The sequence below is a fragment of the Propithecus coquereli genome, unplaced genomic scaffold, assembly GCF_000956105.1.
Source record: "Propithecus coquereli isolate 6110/MARCELLA unplaced genomic scaffold, Pcoq_1.0 Scaffold72, whole genome shotgun sequence".
NCBI classification, from domain to species: domain Eukaryota; kingdom Metazoa; phylum Chordata; class Mammalia; order Primates; family Indriidae; genus Propithecus; species Propithecus coquereli.
This window is the reverse complement of record NW_012153285.1, coordinates 528962-550351: the sequence shown is the minus strand read 5'-3', so window position 1 is coordinate 550351 and position 21390 is coordinate 528962. Positions and strand designations below refer to the sequence as shown.

At 40.4% G+C, this 21390-nt stretch overlaps 1 protein-coding gene across 1 annotated transcript in view; it reads left to right on the top strand.

The window, feature by feature from the left end:
- Positions 1-4395: 4395 nt before the first annotated feature.
- The window catches only part of LRIG3 (leucine-rich repeats and immunoglobulin-like domains 3), a 45881-nt gene continuing 28886 nt past the window's right edge, over positions 4396-21390 (top strand). The window contains exons 1-3 of the mRNA XM_012661572.1: positions 4396-4908; positions 10563-10634; positions 10838-10912. Of these exons, the coding sequence (XP_012517026.1) occupies positions 4673-4908; positions 10563-10634; positions 10838-10912 (383 nt within the window). The 5' untranslated portion in view covers positions 4396-4672. The remainder of the gene's footprint in view (positions 4909-10562; positions 10635-10837; positions 10913-21390) is intronic.

Sequence of the window (21390 nt, the reverse complement as noted above, 5' to 3'; positions counted from 1 at the left end):
GTTCAGATAACAGTGTTTGTTTTCAATTCAAGTAATATTGCACAGTTGGCCAACTTGAGAAAAACAGATGGGTAGCTATCTTTATTTTTCTAAATATTTTCTGAAGAGTTAATACATGTTCCTAGCAGGGATTGTGTAAAGTAAGAGTCTGCTCTGGTCTCTAAGTAAAGCTTTGCAGTGTGTGTGTGTGTGTGTGTGTGTGTGTGTGTGTGTATATGTATGTGTGTGTGTGAGAAAGAGGGGTTATCTATTTCTTCTAAAATGCCTTAATGAATGGGAAAAGATATGGTTAGGTTACAAAGTACAGCAACATTTGCTTTTGGCATCATTATCTAGGGATTTTTGTGCTTTTCTTCCTCCTTTGCCTTATCTCTTTTCCCTTTTCACAGCTCACACTTACACAAACTGTGTCATTCATTATAATGATAAAGCAAGTACTGAGTGTTCAGCTTTCATTCTTGTCCTTGGATGTTAAAACTGACAGCTTAGCACCTCTATTACTTTTTATCTGTGAGTCATTGGCCTTGCCAGCACTCAAGATAAGAAAGTCTCACACTTGCCAGGGCCAGGAAAAAAAAAAAAAAACAGGAAAACTGAAAAGAGCACTAGGGCGAGTTATACAAACCACAAAATGGGCGGTAGGAGGCTGTTTTGAAAACGGCTGGGATTTGCCATTCACTGGGACAAAGTTATAAATGAGAAATTGGTGTGATTTAGGTTATGTCCAATGGAAAGTCAACTTTCAACTACCGGGTTAACCGATATAAATCTCTGAAGGAGTGGAGAAATCCAACACCTTATCTCATTTTAATTCAAAGATTAAAAGACCTCTGATCAAAATGAATTTGACTTTCTCACACTAAATCCTTATTCATGAGACGTTAGCCACAAAAATTGAAATGCAACATTTGATGTCCTGTGTTTGTGTTTTGTGGGTGTATATATATACCAAAAATCAACCTAATAAGAGGATCAGAGAATTCACTGATACATTAAGCCTGTTTTCTGGGTTGCTGTTTTTACTGATACATTTTGGGAGATTGAACAGAATTTTATGTTCTTCTTCTCCCTCTACTACAAACTATCTTTCCTGGCAGTCTGCCTTCGTTCCTATTTTGTATATACTGCAAAGGAATCAGCACAGGGTTGTAGGGACCTCAAAAGATATTCAGTCGTCATCTGCCCAGGTATATAGATACCTAGTGGAAGTTCTGTCTTCCCTGTGGTTTATGAAGGGTTTGAGAAGTCTATGAAAATACTACATTGATTTAAAGTTTCCATCTAGGACTAGTTCCTCTTTGTATTGACTGCATGGTTAAGCACATATTGGAACGGAGAAGAGTCATATTTAATGTGTGCTACATCTTCCATGTCACCGTCTTTTACATTCTCAACAACATGAAGATCTGAGTAAGCATAAGCCACACCCATAAATCATCCTCTGCTGATTGAATCCCAGTGACACCTCAAGTGGAACAAGATTAAAGATGCTTGCAAATCAAGTCTATGTGAAAAAAAAAAATCTCCTAGATATGTATAATCCCTCTCCCCCCATTTTTACTATTGTCTTGTCCGCGTCTAATTTGATAGCATTGTCTTGGTGATTACCATTAAAGAATCCTTCCCAAGCCTCAAGTTCATTATCAGAGAAATGAACTTATTTTCTTGTTGCATTCATATGTATTTGCTTCATGCAATGTTTAATTGTGTAATAATAGATATAAACAAGTCTGGAACTACTGTGGCTCAACACCTGACTGGTAGGAGGACACATGCAAAGAATGAACTAAGGAGGGGCTGTCAGCTTCTAGATTTCAGCTAGTCACAGGCATCAGTTAGTAGGCAGAACAAGAGTGACAGCTAATCCAGTGAGCTGATAAATGGAAGCCAGATAACAGAGTTTTTATTGTATTCTTAATTTGCAAATTGAGAAATTGAAGTACTGAAAATTTAAATGAAAATGGGCTATTACATTCACTCCCAGTGAATACTGGACTGGGAGTACATTAGAGGGATATATATAGTCAAGCAGGACTCAGGGAAGTCTTCTCCAAAGGAGAAATGCCTAAGGTGAAGTGCCAATCAATCAGGCAGAAGAGGGGCAGACAGCAATCTGGACAGAGGGACCAGCATTTGAAAGATGACCAAAGGCAAAGAACACAGCTGGGAAGAAAACTGCAAGCAGTTCTTAGAGTAGGAGGGAAAAGATGAAATACAATAAGTGAAAGAAGTAAGCAGAGACCCAACACCAAAAAAAAAAAAAAAAAGCTGCATAAGTTACTCTAAAGAATTTGAACTTTACTCCCAGAACAATGGGAATCCGTGAAAGGAATCAGGGCAGTTGAGTCACTGGTTCACATTTGAACTTTAGGGCTATACGACTTGACCGCATTGTGGAGAAAGGAGTGGAATGCCAGATAGGAAGGAGACTGTGGCAGCAATCCAAGCAAGAGCTGATGGTGGTCTGAATTTGCATAACGTCTATGGAGATAGAAGATACATTTAGGAGCTAGCTTCAACAAGACTTGCTAATTGATTGCATGTGGAGGTGGTGGTGAGAATGAAGTAATGTTAAGAGTGACTGGGTTTCTGGGGCAGTCATCTGATGGAGGAAAGTATCACTCCTCAAGATAGTGAATTCAGGAGGAAAGGTGTAAGTTTCAGGGCTGGTGAAATTTATTTCTAGACATGTTACATCTGAAAATCCAATTTGAGATGACCTATGGGTGGGTGGTTGAACATATGGGTGAGTTTAGGAAAAAGACATGGGCTGGAAATATGGATGTTGTAAATGGCAGCATGTAAATGTAAATGTGATTCACAGAAGAAGATGAAACAATATAAGAATATAAAATGAAAAGGAAATTAGCCAAACCTTCCCAAAATGGTAGCAAATTTCTATCTTTGTCACATGCATGATGCATGAGAGCAAGCCACCACACTGATGCCACCATGCTTATACATAATAGCATGTGCATAATGGTATCTTTCTTTTTTAAAAAAACAATAATGCACTAAATCTGCTTTTCCTAACATGAAATAAATGGGGGATACTGAGCTGGAAAACCCTTAGCCTGACTCTGGTATGTCTTGTTCACTTCCAAGCAGGCAAAATCATAATTCAAAACCGAGGTGCCATCATTATAAATATTTTCTAATTGTACATCATCAAAAAAGGTGTGTGTGGGGGGGTTAATGCTACCAGTAGCTAGAAAGAAAAGGATGGGCTATTATATCTAAAATAGGGTGTGTCTACTTCAAAGTGAGTCTTTTCCCTCACCCATGAGTGGGAGTGATTCGCTACAGTGAAAATCAATGGGCATTAGAGTTGGGGTTAAAGTCTCAACTCCACAAGCTATCTCCACTCCTCAATAATGAGCAGCTGAAGCAGCCCAAGGACAGACATGCTTGAACAGACAGCAGGCAATAAACAATGTATAGAAGTGGCAGTTTAAAATAAGCTTTCCGGGTTTTTTTCTTTTGCCACAAACAAATCGGTATCTTCTCCGGGTCTAATTCCTTACCCAGAAGAGGAGGGCATTAGCAGATAATCTCTGAGGTCTCCATAAATTTCAACATCCTGTGGCTCCAATCACCTGCACGTTAAGGTGCAGACTTCACTGGTAAGTCCTGAATCCACCCCGCCCCCGGCTGAGGAAGCGGGGAAATACTTTTAGCCTGGTCGCATTCCCATTCAAGACTGGTCATCACTCAAAGCCCAGGTGGACCAAGGTGCATATGTTAATTTTTTCCTAGAAGGTCCTAGTTTTCATTTTGCTTTGAAATGTTACTGACTTTTATTATTCTTAGCTATTGCCTGGAATCTATGATTGCCATAGCGGTTTATTAGACGGTCACTTTCCCCCAGCTCTACCCAGTTTACTATTTGTAACTCAATATACCATCTCCAAAACCGTGACTTTCACATTTTGTTATTTTTTATTTTTGGAGCCAACTTTTTAAAAAAAAAAACACCAGTATTAATGTTAAAAGAACTGTATTTTCATTAAAACCATTGTTTCATCTGTGGATGGCAGGATAATTTATAAATTTCATAAGAGCCAATTTAACTTTACTCTCCTGAAGTTCCCCTAAATATCTCCAACTCGGAGAGTTAGCCTCATATTTGCTCCTGCCCCTTTGCCCTTCAAGTCCATTTGATACATGCTTCGCAGGACGTAGTGGAGACTTCTGGCCGGAGAGGCTGGAAAATATAACTCCAAATTTCCTACAATCTCAGCTCCACTTTCTCCCGAGCGCCCGCCCCCGGCTGGAGCGGTGTTGTGGTCACGTGGCCGCGGGGGCGCCCGCAGCCTGGCCGGCCAATGGGCGCGCGCGGCCTCTCCCCGCCCCGCCCCGCGACTGCGCCGGGCCGGGACTTCGCGCACCGCCGCGGGGAGGGGGCGAAAAAGTTTCTTTTGCGGGCGAGAAGGGGTTTCGGCGTGCGGACGCTGCTCGGGTGGCAGCTCAGCCGCAGTTGGCCGGTCTTTTCGGTTTCCCTCCTGCGGCTCTGGGGCATGAAAGGGCTTCGCCGCCGGGAGTGAAAGGAGGAGTTTGCGGGGGAGAGCGAGAGAGGAGCGCGGGCGTCCACAGTCGGCTGGAAGTTTGCGCGGGGCCCCAGGTGCGCGCCGGCTGCGTAGCGCTGGGCCGAGCGAGAGGCCGTGGGACCGCGATGGGCGCGCCGACGCTCCGTGCGCCCGCGGCGGCGCTGGGGCTGCTGCTGTGTGCGGTGCTGGGGCGCGCGGGCCAGGCCGAGAGCGGCGGCCGCGGGGCACTCGGACAGCCCTCCGGAGTTGCCGCCGAGCGCCGGTGTCCCGCTCCCTGCCGCTGCCTCGGAGACCTGCTGGACTGCAGTCGCCAGCGGCTGGCGCGCCTGCCGGGTCCGCTCCCGTCCTGGGTCGCTAGGCTGTAAGTATTCTTCCCGCGGGCAGAGGAGGGCCGCTCGCGATTCAGGAAAACTGGAGACAACAAGGGCCTGGTTGCTCGGGACTCGGCGCGCAGTGCTTTCTTTCCGGGCAGATCATTCTGGTCCAGGCCACGGTCAGCGCTCCGTGGGGGTGGAAAAAGAACTGTCGGGGCCTCAGTTTCCCTCCCACGTGCCTTGCGGGCAGCTCAGGTGGGCCCTTGGAGCGCCCCGCCCCGACCGCAGATGGACGAGAGGAGGGGCCACTGATAACTCCGGGGGCCAGGGTCGCTGTCCTGCGCCTTAAGCTAGCCAAGCGGGTTCAAATGCCCATTCCTGCCAGGCCGAGGTGGGAGAGGTGGCAACCTGCGGACAACCGGAATTTACAGTTCTCGGTCTGAGTAATTATGAGCCTGTGGCTCAACTTTTGTTTCTAACTGGTTCAGGCCCTTTACCCTGTTCCGAACCAGTGATTGAATGCGCTCCTTTCATTTGGGAAGCTTTCTCAACAGAATTCGGTCACTATCCAAGCTATGGTATGCATACTTTTGTTCTACTCCCTGTGCTTAATTTCACATTAGCAGACTGTAAGTCCCTCCTCCTAGACCAAATTTTAACACACCCTGGTTCGGGTAAGAAGTTAGTTGGTAAGACTGATCAGTAGATATGGAGAGAAAGGAACTAGATTTTTCAGAAGCAAGGGCGTGATTTCTGTAGCTTCTCAGCATGTCCAGACGGTTTAAAGGAGAGCGCAGGGTGCTGTTATGCAAGTTTTTGGATTTTAGCTGTGAAGTCTGAAAGCACTGCCAACTGCGTGGAAGAACAAGGAAGAAACTGTAATTTAGTTGTAAATGTTGATCCTTTCCAAATGTCATCTCTATTCGTTCCCAGCCTCCAGTTTTGTTAAAATTGGAGGAGTGCTGTAAAATGTAAACACACAATCAAAACTTGTATTTTTGAAAAAGTAGTTGTTCTGTTTAAAAGTGCAGTTCAATACTTGATCTTAGATTTTGGCCTAGCAGTATTGCAATGAAAATGCTAAGTTCTTAAACAATTCTAGTAGATTATCCGATGTCCTAATAGTGGTAGAAGGTTTGACCAGGTATTTTAAGGAATTGTTTTTAAATTGTTGTGCTAATCTAAATCCTTTTATTTGTGAATTGTAGATCATCAGACAACATATTCTTTGTGTTTTTAATATGCCTTGGTTTAATAAAAAGGCTGAATTAGAGCATATTGGGTTGATATTTAATCTCTTATCATGGGATGTTTTATTTAGTAGTTTTTATTACAATTGAAGAAGGAGATAAGGGCTTTAACCTGAAGCAGGAAGACTTTCAATTAGTTGTGGCTAATTCTGTTCAATTGCCTCTTGTGGAGGTCATGCTGTCTTATTCATGAAATGTGAATGGCTCTATTGACAACATATGGAATTGAACATTTGAATGACTGGAGGTGAACACCTATGAATAATAGAGGAATGACAGAGAAAATGAATACAGTGCTTCCTGGGGTGTGTTTAGAAATGCTTACATTAATCCAACTTATATTCAATAGTTTCTCAGTGTCAGGGGTGGCCTATTGTGTGTAGTATATTTTTTTGTGGATTTAGATGTCTAAGAAAATAACTGGCCCTTGATTAGAAGTTGAGTTGAACCAAAAGGGGTTCGATACCTATTTAAACATTGTCTTAAAAGTAGCTGACCTAATTAGGATTTTGTTTTGCAGATAATTTGGTGGCACACTAAAAACAAATTAGAGTTTATTTGGTTAGCACAGTCTTTAATTACATTTCCGCCAGCAGTAAATTGTCTCAATACAAGTCCACATTCCTTAAATGTATGTGAAAATAAGTTCCACTTGTATAAATAAGCACTCAGTCTGTTGTCAGAAACCCCGCTGTGATCACTCATTGGACAGCTCTGTCATTCTTGTACTTCTGTGACTTTTAACCATCTTTGTAGGTGTCACCAAACCATGTGGTCTAAATTCTTTATTGTAAATGTTTCTTTTGTTTGTGCCTAAAGCTTTAGAGGTCTCCTCTCTCCACCTTTGCAAAGAAGCATAAAAACACATGAAATTAAGTTTTACCTTCTCTATTATTTGGTATTTGGGAATAGGAGGTGTAAGAAGCTGCTTAAAGTTTACATAATTAGAAAAGCTCTTAAGTAGATTGTTTCAGTGTTCAGAAATAAGTAGAAAAGTGCACATTGTTCTTCCCCATAGTTTAACCTTCCTTTTCCTTAGGTAATTAACATAGTAAAAGTTTGGCTTTGGACTAGTATTTGAAAGCACTATTCCGAAGAAATTCAGTGTCTGTCTTTTTGTTTCACTTGTTGAATTTGCAATTTTAAAAAAATGTCTGCATGTGTATGTATTTTTTTACTTTATTCTATTCAGCTGTAATTTATTGCCATAGGAGCCCCATGTGTGAAAAGTTGAATAGTTAGAGCTATAAAAAAATACTGTATTCAATTCTTCTTTCAAAAAGTAACCTCTAATACTTTAATGAAAGTGGCTCTTAAAACAGTAACTGTTTGAAACTTTGCTTATAACAGCCTTTAAAAGCAGACTTGAATTTACATCTAGTTTGTGCTTACAGAGTTCTGAACTTACAGAGCTTGTTTGAATATGTTATTTAGCCAAAAGAGGAAAAGTTGCTAAATTGCCAACAGGAGCCTCAAATATTATTAAATTCTCACTGGAATTTCAGAATCATTTATCTTATCACATAGAAATGTTTGAGTTCTCAACAGGGCTCAGGCGAAAGTCTGAAAGGTAGTTAATGCTGTTTCTGCTGGTGTGACTTGGTTTCTGCTGGTGTAGTTGGCCCTGTTATAAATCTTCTGATCGGTACCAGAATTGGGAATGGGGTGGGGGTAATAGTCCTTATGGTTTTCACAGCTGTTTCTCTATATTTTCCAGACTAAAACTTGAACATAGCAGGCTGATTTATGAGTCACTTTGGATCAGTGTCTTAAAACAGCTACAGCCTGGCTTTTTGTTTTTCAGCTTTCCAGATTTCTGCTGAATTAGCAGCTCTGAAGGTCCCAGTGGGATTGATTAAGAAGCTGTGCTGGATTTACATTTAAAATTTGACTTGGAAGTCAGATTTCCAAATGCTAAAAGGAAGAAAATGATAGCTGGAACCAAATGTTGTAAATTAATTATTTTCATATATATTTATTTGCTTGCTAACATGCAGGAAGAGAGATGTCTCTCTAACCAAGTATTTGGCCAGCTGAGTTCTGGGTAAATAGTTAACATCTCCTTACCTCCCTACCTTTCCCATTCCCATTTATTAACCTCACTACAAAAAGTTTTTTAAAAGTTTCATTTTGTGGGAAGATGTTCATTAATAGAACTCTAAAAATGAAGAATTTGCCTTCCTTATTGAATGTTTTATAGATTTAACAAAACATCAACATTGTACAACTTGAATCTCTTTTTAATGGTCTAGCCATAAAAACAATATAAGGAAGATTTAGGAAAATGTCACATCCTTTAACTGGAAAGTAATCATTTCTGAAATGTAAACAATATTAAATCTAAATTTAGGTACATTAAAAGTTTCATAGCTTTAAGTATTTAGCAGTAAAAGTCATTGAAGGGGTGCTTTTTCTCTCCCACACATAATGTGGTTTTAATAGTACACAAAACACAGGAATGGAAGTGTGTTGCAATAACTGAAATATTTGAAGTTGCCAGCGCCTGCTTCTGGGTCAGAAATGAGTGGTCCTCAGCATGTGCACGGGTCTCTGAAGGCAGTTTCTCATTTTTTAAAGGTCTTTTGCTGGGGGATCTTATCCCATTACTGGTTGAAAAAAAGTTGAGCACTCAGTCTTACTTGTCACAGGAATGTCCTGTGCAATAATCCTTAAAATGAAATGGAGAGCATAGTTTTAGGTTTTTTAATTAAAAAGAAAATCACCTGCATTAAATGTTAATGCCAAATTGGTTCCCTCTTTGTTTTTAAAACCTGAAACAATAGGGGATGCAGTTTTTATATTGGTTCCATGTCCTTTAGTTAATTGGGGCCAAGTGAGACTTTCTGTTGACTCAGGCCACCTCCCAGGTGAAGGACTCTTTTCCTTGGTTGTTTTTTAAACCATGTGGTAAATCTATGACTGTCTGGGGTGCTAAAAGCACACAGGTTTTGTTTGAATCCTAACGTGAGTTGCTGGGCTCACGGTTTCCTTGATGAACTCCAGATGGACTTGAGCTGGGCTGTGAGGGAAAGTGTCTGGCTCCAGCCAGCGTGGTGAGCATGCACAGCAGTGGTTGTAATTGCAGGATTTTTATAGTTTAAAGACTGTGCCAGATTTTTTTTCATGTTATAACTCTACCAGAACAAATCTACTCATGTCTGTTACTGTCTGGTAGGTCTTTAGGCAAACATATTTCAAATAAAACCTTTGCAGATTTTTTTTTTTCAGTTAAATAGAGAAATCCAGGTTTATTCTCAAAACAAAAACTCAAAAGACTGGAAGCATTTCTGTTTTCTAATTGTTCACTAAACACTATAACATTGTGCTTCTCTGGATGTGATTTCTCTCCCTTTTCTTTTTAATTTATTTTTTTGTGGGGGGATGCTTTTCTCCAATCAACTTTAGTATTATATAAAACTTTGGTCTTTTAAAAATATTTTTTTAAACACTGAGAATTTAGTGAGGGTTGGCTACCTCTTTCGGTGGGGAGGTTTAAGCCATACTGTTTGTTAGCCTGGTTTTCAGTAGCTGTTTAGCCATTTTATTTTCATTACACCATTTTGAAGGCACACAGTATCTTGACACGTACAAGGAATAGAACCAAGCATATTAGCCAGATTTTGTTCCGTATTTTGGACCTTAAATGAGATGACTTCCTAGCCTAGAATATTAACGTATGTAGGAGTTTGTTACTATTTTTAATAGTAATGATGCCCTATGGAAATTGATACTAAGATTGAGTTCTTTTGTGAGAAGCACCTTTATTTAAAAGATTGAACTCTGTTCACAGGTTTCTGCACAGCTTAACTTTGTTAGATGGTCAATGTGGCTTGAATTATACATTATAATACCAGATATTGAGACTTGCAGATTTCAAGAAAGCAGAGGGTTCAGATTGTTTTCTACCCTCTCAATACACACAAAATGATGTTTGAAACAGTTTGGTGCCTTAACCCAAAGAAACAAGTGTGTGTACAAAGCACTTTCCGTTTTGTTTGACTTTAATAAGGATATCGATGCCCAATTTTATGACAATAAGGTTTCTTTAGAGGCTTTAGTTTCCTCAACCTGCCTAATTAGCCACTTTCATAAGCCATGATGTCATCATATCAAGTGGAGAGTGGGGAGATGGAAGGGGATGGGAGGGTGAAGCAGAACTTCCAGTTCACAAAAGATTGGTTCACTATGTGCCAAGAAACATCTCTTAAAACATTTGTGGGCTTCAAGTGTTTGAATCTGCCAACCTCTTAAACTAATTTTGTCCTAAGAGTTTATATTTTTGAGTTTGGCATTTTGGTTGCCCTGTAGTGTGTGGGCAGAATGGACAAATTATTTCTTCTCTCACTTGTGTTCATAGAACTATTTCATAAGCCCACTCTGTCTTGCATATCATTTAGCACCATTAGTGATTTTTAGAAACTACTTATAATTTTATTTTTGTTTTCTCATAGGGACTTAAGTCACAACAGATTATCTTCCATCAAGGCAAGTTCCATGAGCCATCTTCAGAGTCTTCGAGAAGTGTGAGTCTTACTTACTTGCTACTTAAAGTTTGCATAAAATACTTAACTCCTCACACTATTTAACTGTAAAGAACATCTGGATTATAACAAGTTCTTTAAAACTTTTAACTTGGGAGATATCTTTAAATAATTTATAAAGTTTTCACCTCTATGAAATACTGATTACCTAATCAACTTTTTTTTTTCTTTTTTGGCATTTATAGGAAACTGAATAACAATGAATTGGAGACCATTCCAAATCTGGGACCAGTCTCAGCAAATGTTACACTTCTCTCCTTGTAAGTGAATATTAGCAAAATTCTGCATGTGTGTTTGCAGGAACTATGGGTAGTAGTTCCGTAGGGACAAGCATAAAGATCTTACAAGCAAAATTTGAATACTTTCTTCAAGGTATAATAAAGATGGGCTTTTAAAATTGGTTAACTTCTTTTCTAGCCTCTAACTCTGTCACTCCAAAATTTCAAATATCCTTTTACAAACATACTTTACACTTTGCTATTGTTGCTGAACTGGTCTCCAAGACTGAAAGAAGCCACCTTCATCCCATAGAGAAGTGTACTTTGATCGACATTACCTAGATTAGGACTTTAAGTCAGGTATTGCTCAGTGGTTGGCATGGGATCTGTGGATTACATATTACATAGTTCCTGGTGGAGAATGATTAGAGTTGTTTTGTGAGCAGAAATGGGAGTTGGTAACAAGCCATTGGAGTATCCTCTTTTAAGTGTGGTGCCTGCAGTGGAAATCAGGGTTCAGAAACATCAACTCAAAATATCAATTTATATAGTTAAAATTAAATATGTGATTGAGGTCAGAAATAATCATTGCAGGTTATTTTTCAAATAAGAGTTTTCAAATACAATTAAAATTGTGCTAAATGTTCTATATTTTTAAGGCAGATAACATGTTTGTATTCATGTACTGAGATAGATTTTGGAATAATTTCGACTTTCAGCATTTAAAGATACATTTAGAATGCCAGTGGTTTAATTTCTAAAATTAAGTAATTTGCCATCTTTATCTTGAATAATTAACAAATATATTTAAGCCACTGAAGTTAAAAATATTTTCCAGCTTTAAACAACTTAAGAAAAAAACCATCATTGTTAGTTTCTTCTGGGAAAGGTGTTGGGAGGGTTGAAATTATACAGTAAATTTCAGGAAAGCTGTTCAATTAATTAAAGTGATCACTACCCAATTGCTTACATCTGGTGATTTACAGAGGTTTGTTTTTACTAAGGGCCCAGGTCAGCTAAGTCACGGGTGCAGCCGCTGTGTCTGCTTTCCTTTGTTTGAATAAGAACTAAGTGACATTTGATACTGACGCGGTTTTTCCAAAGATCAGAAACAAAAAGGAATGAAAGAAAAAGCAGTTGGTATTTGACAGATAAACACTGAATTTAAAAAATATTTTTATGCTAGCATTAGGACCTGTTTTGTCTTTCACAATTGCTTAAAATTTTGAAGTCTAAATGGAGTCCTGGTTTGGTATCTTAAACATCTTTAGCTATTCTTGTTTGACCAATGGGACTTTTTAAAATCCCACTTTGCCCTTGCTGTCCTTGCTCTGTGTATTGGCAGATTCTGTCAGCATGTTCAAGAGAGCCTAGTGGGTCCTGGTGTTTTTCATGGCTGAGAGGGTTGGCAGTACAGTTTCAGAATATGAGTGGGGTGGAAAAAGAAGTCTATTATTTGGCATGGTATAGAGTTGAAAGCATAAGAACTTGCAAGGAAGTTAGAAAATTCTATTAGAAATAAATAATGTAGTGACTGTGTACTTTAAAGCTATAGTTTATAATTAGAAAGCTAGGATGACATCTGGAAAGTTAGAAACCTTCAAAATTTGAACTCTTACCCATAGTTTTTGTTTGTGTTTCACTTTAGAGAGTGCTGGATATCAAATCAGCCTGAATCATCTCACTTTCCTTCTCCTTAATTTGTTGCAGTCAGTACATCTGACCAGTGATTGTTTTGTTCATCTTGTATAATAACAGATCTGATTTATTACTTAGATTACATAGACCCTGCCAAGAGTAATTTATGTGATGGGCCTGCTTATTCTATATGAAGAGTGGGAAATTGTATTCATACCTATGACATATCTTGAAAAATTTACCTCTCTAGTTGTTTTCTTCTACAAATGTTTTGTTTTCTCCTGCAGCCTCTTTTGGATATTGCGGTACAAAATCATTGTTCCTAAAGCACTGTTAATTTCTATGTTGTGTAGGGTGAAGCATTTTCTTTTATGTAGAAGCATTTGAAAATAATTAGAGCTAAAAATCGGTTCTTAAATACATTTCTAAGATTTCAGAAAAAAATGTGTTAAACCACGTAACATCGCTCAGGTGAGAAACTTGCTGTCGCACCACAATCAAATCCCATATCTTTCAATGCAGTTCTCAGGACTGTTTGACTTTTATATTATTAAGCTTTTGTTTTTTTCTTTTTTACATTTTATGGAGGAAAACATTTCTCTGGGTTATTTGCAGATGTTAATTTGAAAACTTGTGTTAAAGAAAAGGAAACATTAGTTGGAGTCTTAACCATAGATTTACTATTGGTGCTCCCTACTGTTACTGCTCGGTGCCATGGAGACCTCTCAGCTGGAGGGGCTGGATGCAGAGAAGACTGTACCTGGTGAGCCCTTTGTCTTCTCGTAGATATAGGAGTCAGAAACTAATAATGAGTCAAATGGCACCCCCTGTGCAGAGATGAAATCAGTTAGGGACCAGTTCTGATGATGTCAGGGAAACCTGGTAAAATGCCAGGGAATTGGGATGATGGATGGATGCTCATTGACTGTCCCCATTAAGAAAGCTTTTTAGGGATCACACAGAACTAGCTCAGAAGTCAACCAACATGCTAGGGGCAAGGCATGGTTTGGGTGTATGTGTGTTTTTATTTTTCACTCACAATTTCCTAGCTGCGGCAGGTGGTATGTGGCAGGGAACCCGCAGCCTTAGGGCCACATGTGGCCTTCTGGATCCTTGAGTGCGGCCTTTTGACTGAATCCAAATTTTACAGAACACATCCTTTTAATAAAGGGATTTGGGCCGGGCGCGGTGGCTCACGCCTGTAATCCTAGCACTCTGGGAGGCCAAGGTGGGCGGATTGTTTGAGCTCAGGAGTTCGAAACCAGCCTGAGCAAGAGCGAGACCCCGTCTCTACTAAAAATAGAAAGAAATTAATCGGACAACTAAAAAAATATATAGAAAAAATTAGCCGGGCATGGTGGCGCATGCCTGTAGTCCCAGCTACTCAGGAGGCTGAGGCAGGAGGATTGCTTGAGCCCAGGAGTTTGAGGTTGCTGTGAGCTAGGCTGACACCACAGCACTCTAGCCTGGGCAACACAGTGAGATTCTGTCTCAAAAAAAAGGATTTGTTCTGTGAAGTTTCAATTTGGTCGAAGGGCTGCCCTTGGGGATCTGGAAGGCCACCTGTGGCCTTGAGGCATCAGGTTCCCCACCCCTCACAGTGCTAGTTCTGGCATCGTGTAGTGTCGTGGGCTCTGCTTAAGTATTGGACCTTTTTGAAACCTGTGACCTGGGTTAGGGAAGGTTGAGTTATGCGACATTATTGTTGGACAAAGGAGGCTTGTTGGTTGTTAGGTAGAGCTAGTTGTGTCTCAGTCTCAATGCTTGTAGTTTACATGGTGTTCCCCAGCGCACAGGTACTCGCCTGGTGTCCTAGGATTGAAAAGTCTCTGTCAGCGGCTGCCACAGGGGCACCTTAGAGTACTTACTAGGAATGTAGATTCCCTGACCCCATCCCTAGAGATTCTAAACTAGTGGGTTTGGGTGGGACCCAGGAGTATCCATTTTAACACATCCATCTACCCCGATGATTCTAATCAGATACTGCATAAATCCTTCTGGAATTACTGATAGGTTCAGTTGTCACAATCAAATAAGCCTTTTCTTTTTATTTCTTATCTCAAAGTTAGAGCCTTTCTCCCAAGTCCATCATTTTCTTTATAGTCTGTCATTTTCCAGAGGTCACATGTCATCATGCCAGAGATGTTGTTATAAATATTGATTACCTGTGCTGCTAGGGCCTCAAAACATGGGCTCTACCAGTGGAAAGCCATTGAAGAGGTTTAAAGCAGAGCGAGATGCTCAGATCTGCTGTATGAAAATGTCCCTCTGTCTTTAGGGTGGAGATGCCTGGAGGTGACAGGCAGGTGGGTTAGACGGGGCAGTTAATTAGACCATGCCGTAGTCCAGGAGCCATGGAAACCTTGTTCTACAAGGCTGCTCCAGTTATGTCAGTAGAACAGTGTCTAAAAGCAAAACTCAAGTCACATGGCCTGGGATTAATTGCTGGTTCTGCCCTCTGCCAGATTTGTGACTTAGGCAAGTTACTGTTTTTCTGTCTATTTCTTCAGCTATGAAATGAGAATAATAGTACCTGTCTCACAGGGTTGTTGTGAGGATTTGGAGAGAAAATACAGGTAATGTAATCTGTGATGATGATTCATTCAACTAAAATTTCTTGAATACCTACTGTGTGCGAGGCTCTATTTTAAGTGCTGCGAACACCGCAGTGACAAAGCAGACAAAGGCCCTCTTCCATTCTAGTGAGGAGAGAGAAAAATATTATAAGTAAACAACCTTTCAAAGGAAAGATACCATCCATTCATGATAAATTCCCTGAAGGAAGAGAAAGGAGGACAAAGGGACCAGAGAGTTCTGGCAGGTGTTCTTTAATGTGGTCAAGGAAGGCAAATATTTACTAGATACTACTATGTGCCCAGTACTGTTGTATGGTCAGGGTTTAGCAATGAACAAAACAGACAAAAACCCCTGCCCTCATCGAGCTGACCCTCTCATGGAAGGAGAAAGACAAAAAAATAAGAGAGATAGTCACAAGGGGATAAGGTGCAGGGGAGAAAAATAAAGCAGGGAAGAGGTGTAGGGAGGGCATGGCCTAAGAGGGGTCTTACGGTTTTCAGTGGGGGTGCAGGGAGGGGTCCCTAGGAGGGCGATGCCTGATTCAGGGCCTGCAGGGGAGGGAGGGAGGAGTCATGTGTGTCTGGGGCTGGGGTCGTCTCCACTAGGCCTCCCCTGCCCACGCCTTGGTGCCTTATGTATCCTCCACCTGTTACACAGTAATGAAGTGATTTTGTCTTGTGTTTTTCTCCTCCACCATGTTTTAAGGCCTCTGTATCTGACTCTTCTTTCCCCTAGCACTTACTGCAGGTATGTGACATAGAGTTAGTACTTAATTAATATATGAATCAAGGAATACTTAGGAAACAGCCATGTGCACTTAGCATAATTCATACAGGTCTGCTCCTGTACACTTAGTCTAAACCAATTGCTAAAGATTTACAGTGGAGACAGCATACCTATGTTTTCCTTAACCCGTGTTCAATTATGCACACTTGGTAAAATAACAATAAATATGACAACAGCAGTAATAATAATTAAAAGGAATAAAAGAACAAGAGAAGTAATTTAAGTAACACTCTAACCGGTGAGTACCTGCCCTGGAGTACCTGTGAGGTGGGAAATTGAAGCCCCATTTCTTCTTTGCCTTTCTAAGTTTGAATGTTTCAGCTCACTGATGGCGACTTTGGTGTTCAGAGACACAAATTGTTCACAGACCCTGTGCCCTTCACACTTGCAAACTACTTCATCAGGTGTGAACTAAAAATTCAAAAAAACAAAACAACAAAATACTAAATACAGTGACCACACACACACACAATTGATCTGTTTACACACTGAAGAGAAACTGTCCATATTGGATTCATTGAGAGAGAGGAAGAATGTTTGTATAAAGTACTTTGGTGGTGTTGTAAGGGGTCTTCAAGGGTATATTGATGATAGATGGTTTCCCCCATCTGCTTCCTTGGAACCTAATGTTGGGAGCTGTGGTTCCATCGCATCATGTGTCCTCCTGGGTTGGAGATGCTTTGGGGTTACAGGAAAATGTGAGAGTCATGCTTCTCCCTCAGGGGTCTGATGCCATTGGAAACTACAGAGAACAATTCTGGGTGGTGGTAAGAGGTATTGGCAATTCGTGTGGCATGAACTATAGTTGTTGTAGAATTCCAAGAAGGATGGTGATTTTTCTTTTATCCAGTTTTGAAACTCCCACAAGTGCAACATGTGTAGTTTCTGATGGTATTTGTCACACATCTCATTTCAGGGTAGGACTCATGTCTTACTGAGCTCTCAATCCCTCCAGCAGCCTGGGATAGTCCCAGTCACAAAGAAGATGCTCATTAAGAATGTGAGTGGATGAGAAGAGATCCTGGGCCCTGGTGCAATAGGAGAGAGACCTAGGCTGGGAATTAGGCACTCAGGTTTTTGTCTTGTCTCACACTAATGACCTGTCTGACCTTAGGCAGACTTAATTAACTCTTCTTTGTTTATCTGTAAAAAGTCTAAGACGTCTGCCCATCTCTCTCCTGTGGTTCCGGTAAAGGATCAAATGACATGATCTACATGAAAGGGCTCTGAAAAGGGTGAGCAGTAGCAGCTGCTGCTGTTGCATTTGCGGTGGGCTTGGCAGAGGAGCAGAGACTTGAGGCAGTGGGCCAAGGTGGATTCTTGAGTGGGAGGGTCACAGGAGGAAGGTAGGATTTAGAAGCATTATCCTGGCAGCAATAGATTGGGGAGAGAGAAAGTACTTTGTATTTAAGGTGAATTTTCAGGAAAACTTTTATTCTCTTCAAATGGTTCCCAAAAAATTGGTGAGCACAAAATTGTAATTAATAACTGAACAACATTTTTAGCTCAAGGACTTGTAAGGTGAATTTTGAGCTGTCCAAAGTGCCCATCAACAATGCCTACTATGTGCTAAGTGCTAGGGAGCAAAGCAAAATAGGGCTTGGCCTCTGCTCTCTGGGGACTCTGAACAAGAAGGAAGACAGGCAGTGAAGACATAGTGTACATGGGTGCTGCCCAGGATGGTGGAGTGTGCCTGGGCCTGTGCCAGCACACGGGCTTCAGGACGTGTGGAGCGTGAGGGCAAGTGAGGTGGAGAAGGAAGGAGGGAAACTTGGGTGAATTGGTGGGGTCAATTCAGGAAGCTGCTTCCATGCTTAGGTGGTTTGCAGGTTTGGGGGAGCCATTGAAGACTTCTTTTTTAAGGAGGGGAATGAAATGACTACATTTCAAGGAAACACAGAATCTACTGTTCTCCCTATTTCTAAATAATAAACAATATTGATTTTCAACATTGAGTGCCATAAAGACAAATAAATAATGTGGCTTTGGTAATTAACAGTTATAACTTATCAAATACCTGTTATCCATGGATTCCTGGAGCTGTTCTGTGCCCTGAGCTCTGCTGTGGGTGAGGGCCACATCTCTTTTTACACAAAGGGGAATTGGCCATGGGGTGGGAGTTGCAGGAGCATTGACTTCCGGATGACGAATAGGGTAGAGTTGAACTAGTGGTCACTAATCAGATCTGCAGTGTTCTGTTATTTATATACTGAACCCAGCACCATATTAGGTGGGAATTTCATTCCTAAGAGTATATTTAAATAATTCATCAAATTCAACTTTAACTTTAAAAACAATATTGATATTTTAATAGGCTCACAGCTCGGAGGTAAAGTTGCATATAGGGAAGGCCAGCATTATATACACTTTCAAGTGATAATGTATCTGAGTAACTTTGTAGCTATGCAGTAAATCTCATATAGTTGTTAACTTTTTTTTTTTTAAAACCAAAACCTTTAAAAGTCAATATTTGAAAAGAGGTCATCAGTTTGTAATATTAATTAAGGAACTCAAGGAGCAGCTTTGGCCAAAATTAGAACATAAGTTTCTGGGGGAATTGGGGAGTTTCATTTTGATTAAGTGGACACAAACCATATCCCATCCTTATTTGCATTTGGGTGTAGAGAAACCCGTGAAACTTGACCACTTTTGCTGCAAAATTCATTCTAAAACGTATGCTGTCCTGATATGGATAAATGGGCTAATGTCTTCTTTTCACATATAAAGGATATTGTATTTTAGAGTGTGTCTTAGTCCATTTTCTGTGGCTTATAACAAATGCCTGAATTTTAGAATACCTGCAACTTGGTTATTTATAAAGAAAAATTTATTTCTTACAGTTACGGAGACCGAGAAGTCCAAGGTCAAGGGCCCGCATCTGATGAGAGCTTTCTTTCTGGTAGGGACTCTGCAGCAGAGTCCTGGGGTGGAGCAGGGCATCACATGGGGAGGGGACTGAGCATGTTAGCTCAGGTCTCTCTTCCTCTTCTTATCAAGCCACTGGTCCCACTCGCATGATAACCCATTAATCCATGAATGGATTAATCCATTCATGCGGGTGCAGCCCTCATGACCTGTACACATTGGGGATTAAATTTCAACATGAGGTTTGGAGAGGACAGATATTCAAACCCTAGCAGAAGGCCACAACCTTCACCAGTACACAAAAGCCAGATCTTGTGTTTAATGGAAATAAGCTCATGAATCTCAAGTCTTACCAAATAAACACATACATATCTTAATATGATAAGTTGTATTCTTTTATAAGATTTTGAAATGTTTATATATGACTTGCACATAAAAGAGAGTTTACTGTACACAGAGCTGTGTTTGTGACAAACATTCTGTAAGCTTATCTTCACATTTAAGCATAAACCGGTCCCCAGAATACAGCTTGCTAGGTTTTTAAATTCTCAATTTAGAATGACTGCATTCGAAATATAAATTTGCCATTGTTACATGATTCTTTAAACTCTTCAGTGGTTCCCCATTGCTCTTAGGTCAAGAGCAAAATCCTTCTCAGGAAGGATTGACCTGTGTCCTCTTTGCCCATAGTGCAGTCTCTGGAACCATTGCTCAATTCTGGGAATGTGCCAAGTTGTTCCTGCCCCAGGTTCCTTGGCATATGCTTTTCCCCCTGCCTGGAATACTCGTCCTCCCCTAAGCTGTTTCTGAATCAGACTTGGTTTTCCCCTTATGCATCTGTGTATCTCCTGTGTTATAAGATCTACTTTATTATTGTATAAGTACTCACATTTTTCAGTTGTATATTTGTTATTCTTTAATGTCTGTTCCCTCCTCCAAAATGTAATTTCACAAGAGCTGAGCTGGTGTCTGTTTTTGTCCCCATTGTAACCCTGGCATGCAGCACGGTGCCTGGCACATGGTAGGTACTCACTCAGTACTTGTTGAGTGAATGAATGGATGGCTTGGTCCAAATTAATATACATACAGGTGTCCCAAAAGTCTCTGTACAAAGGAAGAATTTTGTAATGAATGTTTTGTAACTAAAGGTACATTTAGCTACAATTTCCCATTTTCCCTACGTATGATGACTTTTGGGACACCACATATATAGAGAGAGAGTGTTAACTTTTCTGTGCCTGCCTCTCCACATACACGTAAAATTGTTTGCCTTTTAAAGCTTGGTTTTTCCAAGGTGACAACAATTTTAGATTTGACAAGAGTGACTCAGTTTCATTAGGCAACTTTTTTCCAACGGTGTTTCTTAAAGCCAGTAAAAGACCCCTCAACTCCCTTGACTTGACCTTCCAGCATAGCTGGCCACAAAAACTCCTGCAGTACCAATATTTACCCTGAACCTACACCATTTTCTCATTCCCTCTCTCACATTCATTCTAGCCATTTCAGTTGCTGCTTTGAAGTATCAGGTACAACGTCTACCAGGAGACTCCTTGATGCCGAATGAGACTTGTTCTGCCAAGACAGACAAAACAATAAAGTTACAGCCGGTTGCTTTTCATGATTGGATGGCAAGATTCAACATGTGTCTCTGTCTTAGCCTAGTTGCTTTTCCTCCTCCTCTTCCTTATTTTGGTTTCTCTGTTGTGTTCCATAGGCCAGAGGTTCAGGGCTTTAGTTTGATAGAGAGACCAAAACAATGAAACTGAGCTCTAACCAGTACCACCTCTTCTTTCTTTGGCTGAAAATTGCTTAAGTATTAAATTTAAAACATGAAAGGAAAGGCAGTTATAAATATAAACACCTCCTTTCAAGCACTTAAAACCACCTGCCTGGCTGTCTCCCTTCCTCTCCAAATAGCTTTATCCAGTAGATAGAGCAGTCTCTAGAGCAAGGTTGAAGGCAAAGTGAAATATTAAGGTAATATTTATGTTGCAAGTACCATACAGCATAGGATAAACATTATATACGTTCTTCGACTGTCAATTTTACTATGCATGAGCAATGGTAACCACTTTTATAACAAAACCTATTATGGAATAGAATAAAAATGAGCATAATTTTTTTTAGAAAAAATCAGGTGCTTTGAATTTAGCCACTTACTGCCGTGTGATCCCACACAAGGTAATTGGCCTTGGATAGAGAGCAATACTCTTCAGAAATGAATGGATGTTTACAGACTCAGGGAAGTAGTCAATTGTTTAAATCTCTTTTTCTCTAATACTCCTCCAGTCTTTTTCTTTCCTCAGCACAATCCCCATGTATCAAAGAAAAGGTGAAAGGAATTAGAAATAGTTTGCTACATTATGTAACTGGTTGTGACCCATATTGTTTGTTTGTTTTGAGTGTTGATGCACAATCCTGGTAACTCAGAAGAGATATTTTTCTCTGCAGAAAAATCCCTGGAAGGGAGGTTATCTGACCTCCCTCCTCTCAAGCACTTCTAGGGACAAAAGCTTATTCTTGATGAGGAGCCTTTCCATAGTGACTGGTTCTAATTGCCCAGACTTTTTTTTCTTTTTTTTTTTTTTTTTTAACATGTTAAGCTGAGTTCTGCCCTTCTGTAGCTTCTACCTGTTGTTCCAGTTCTGTGTACT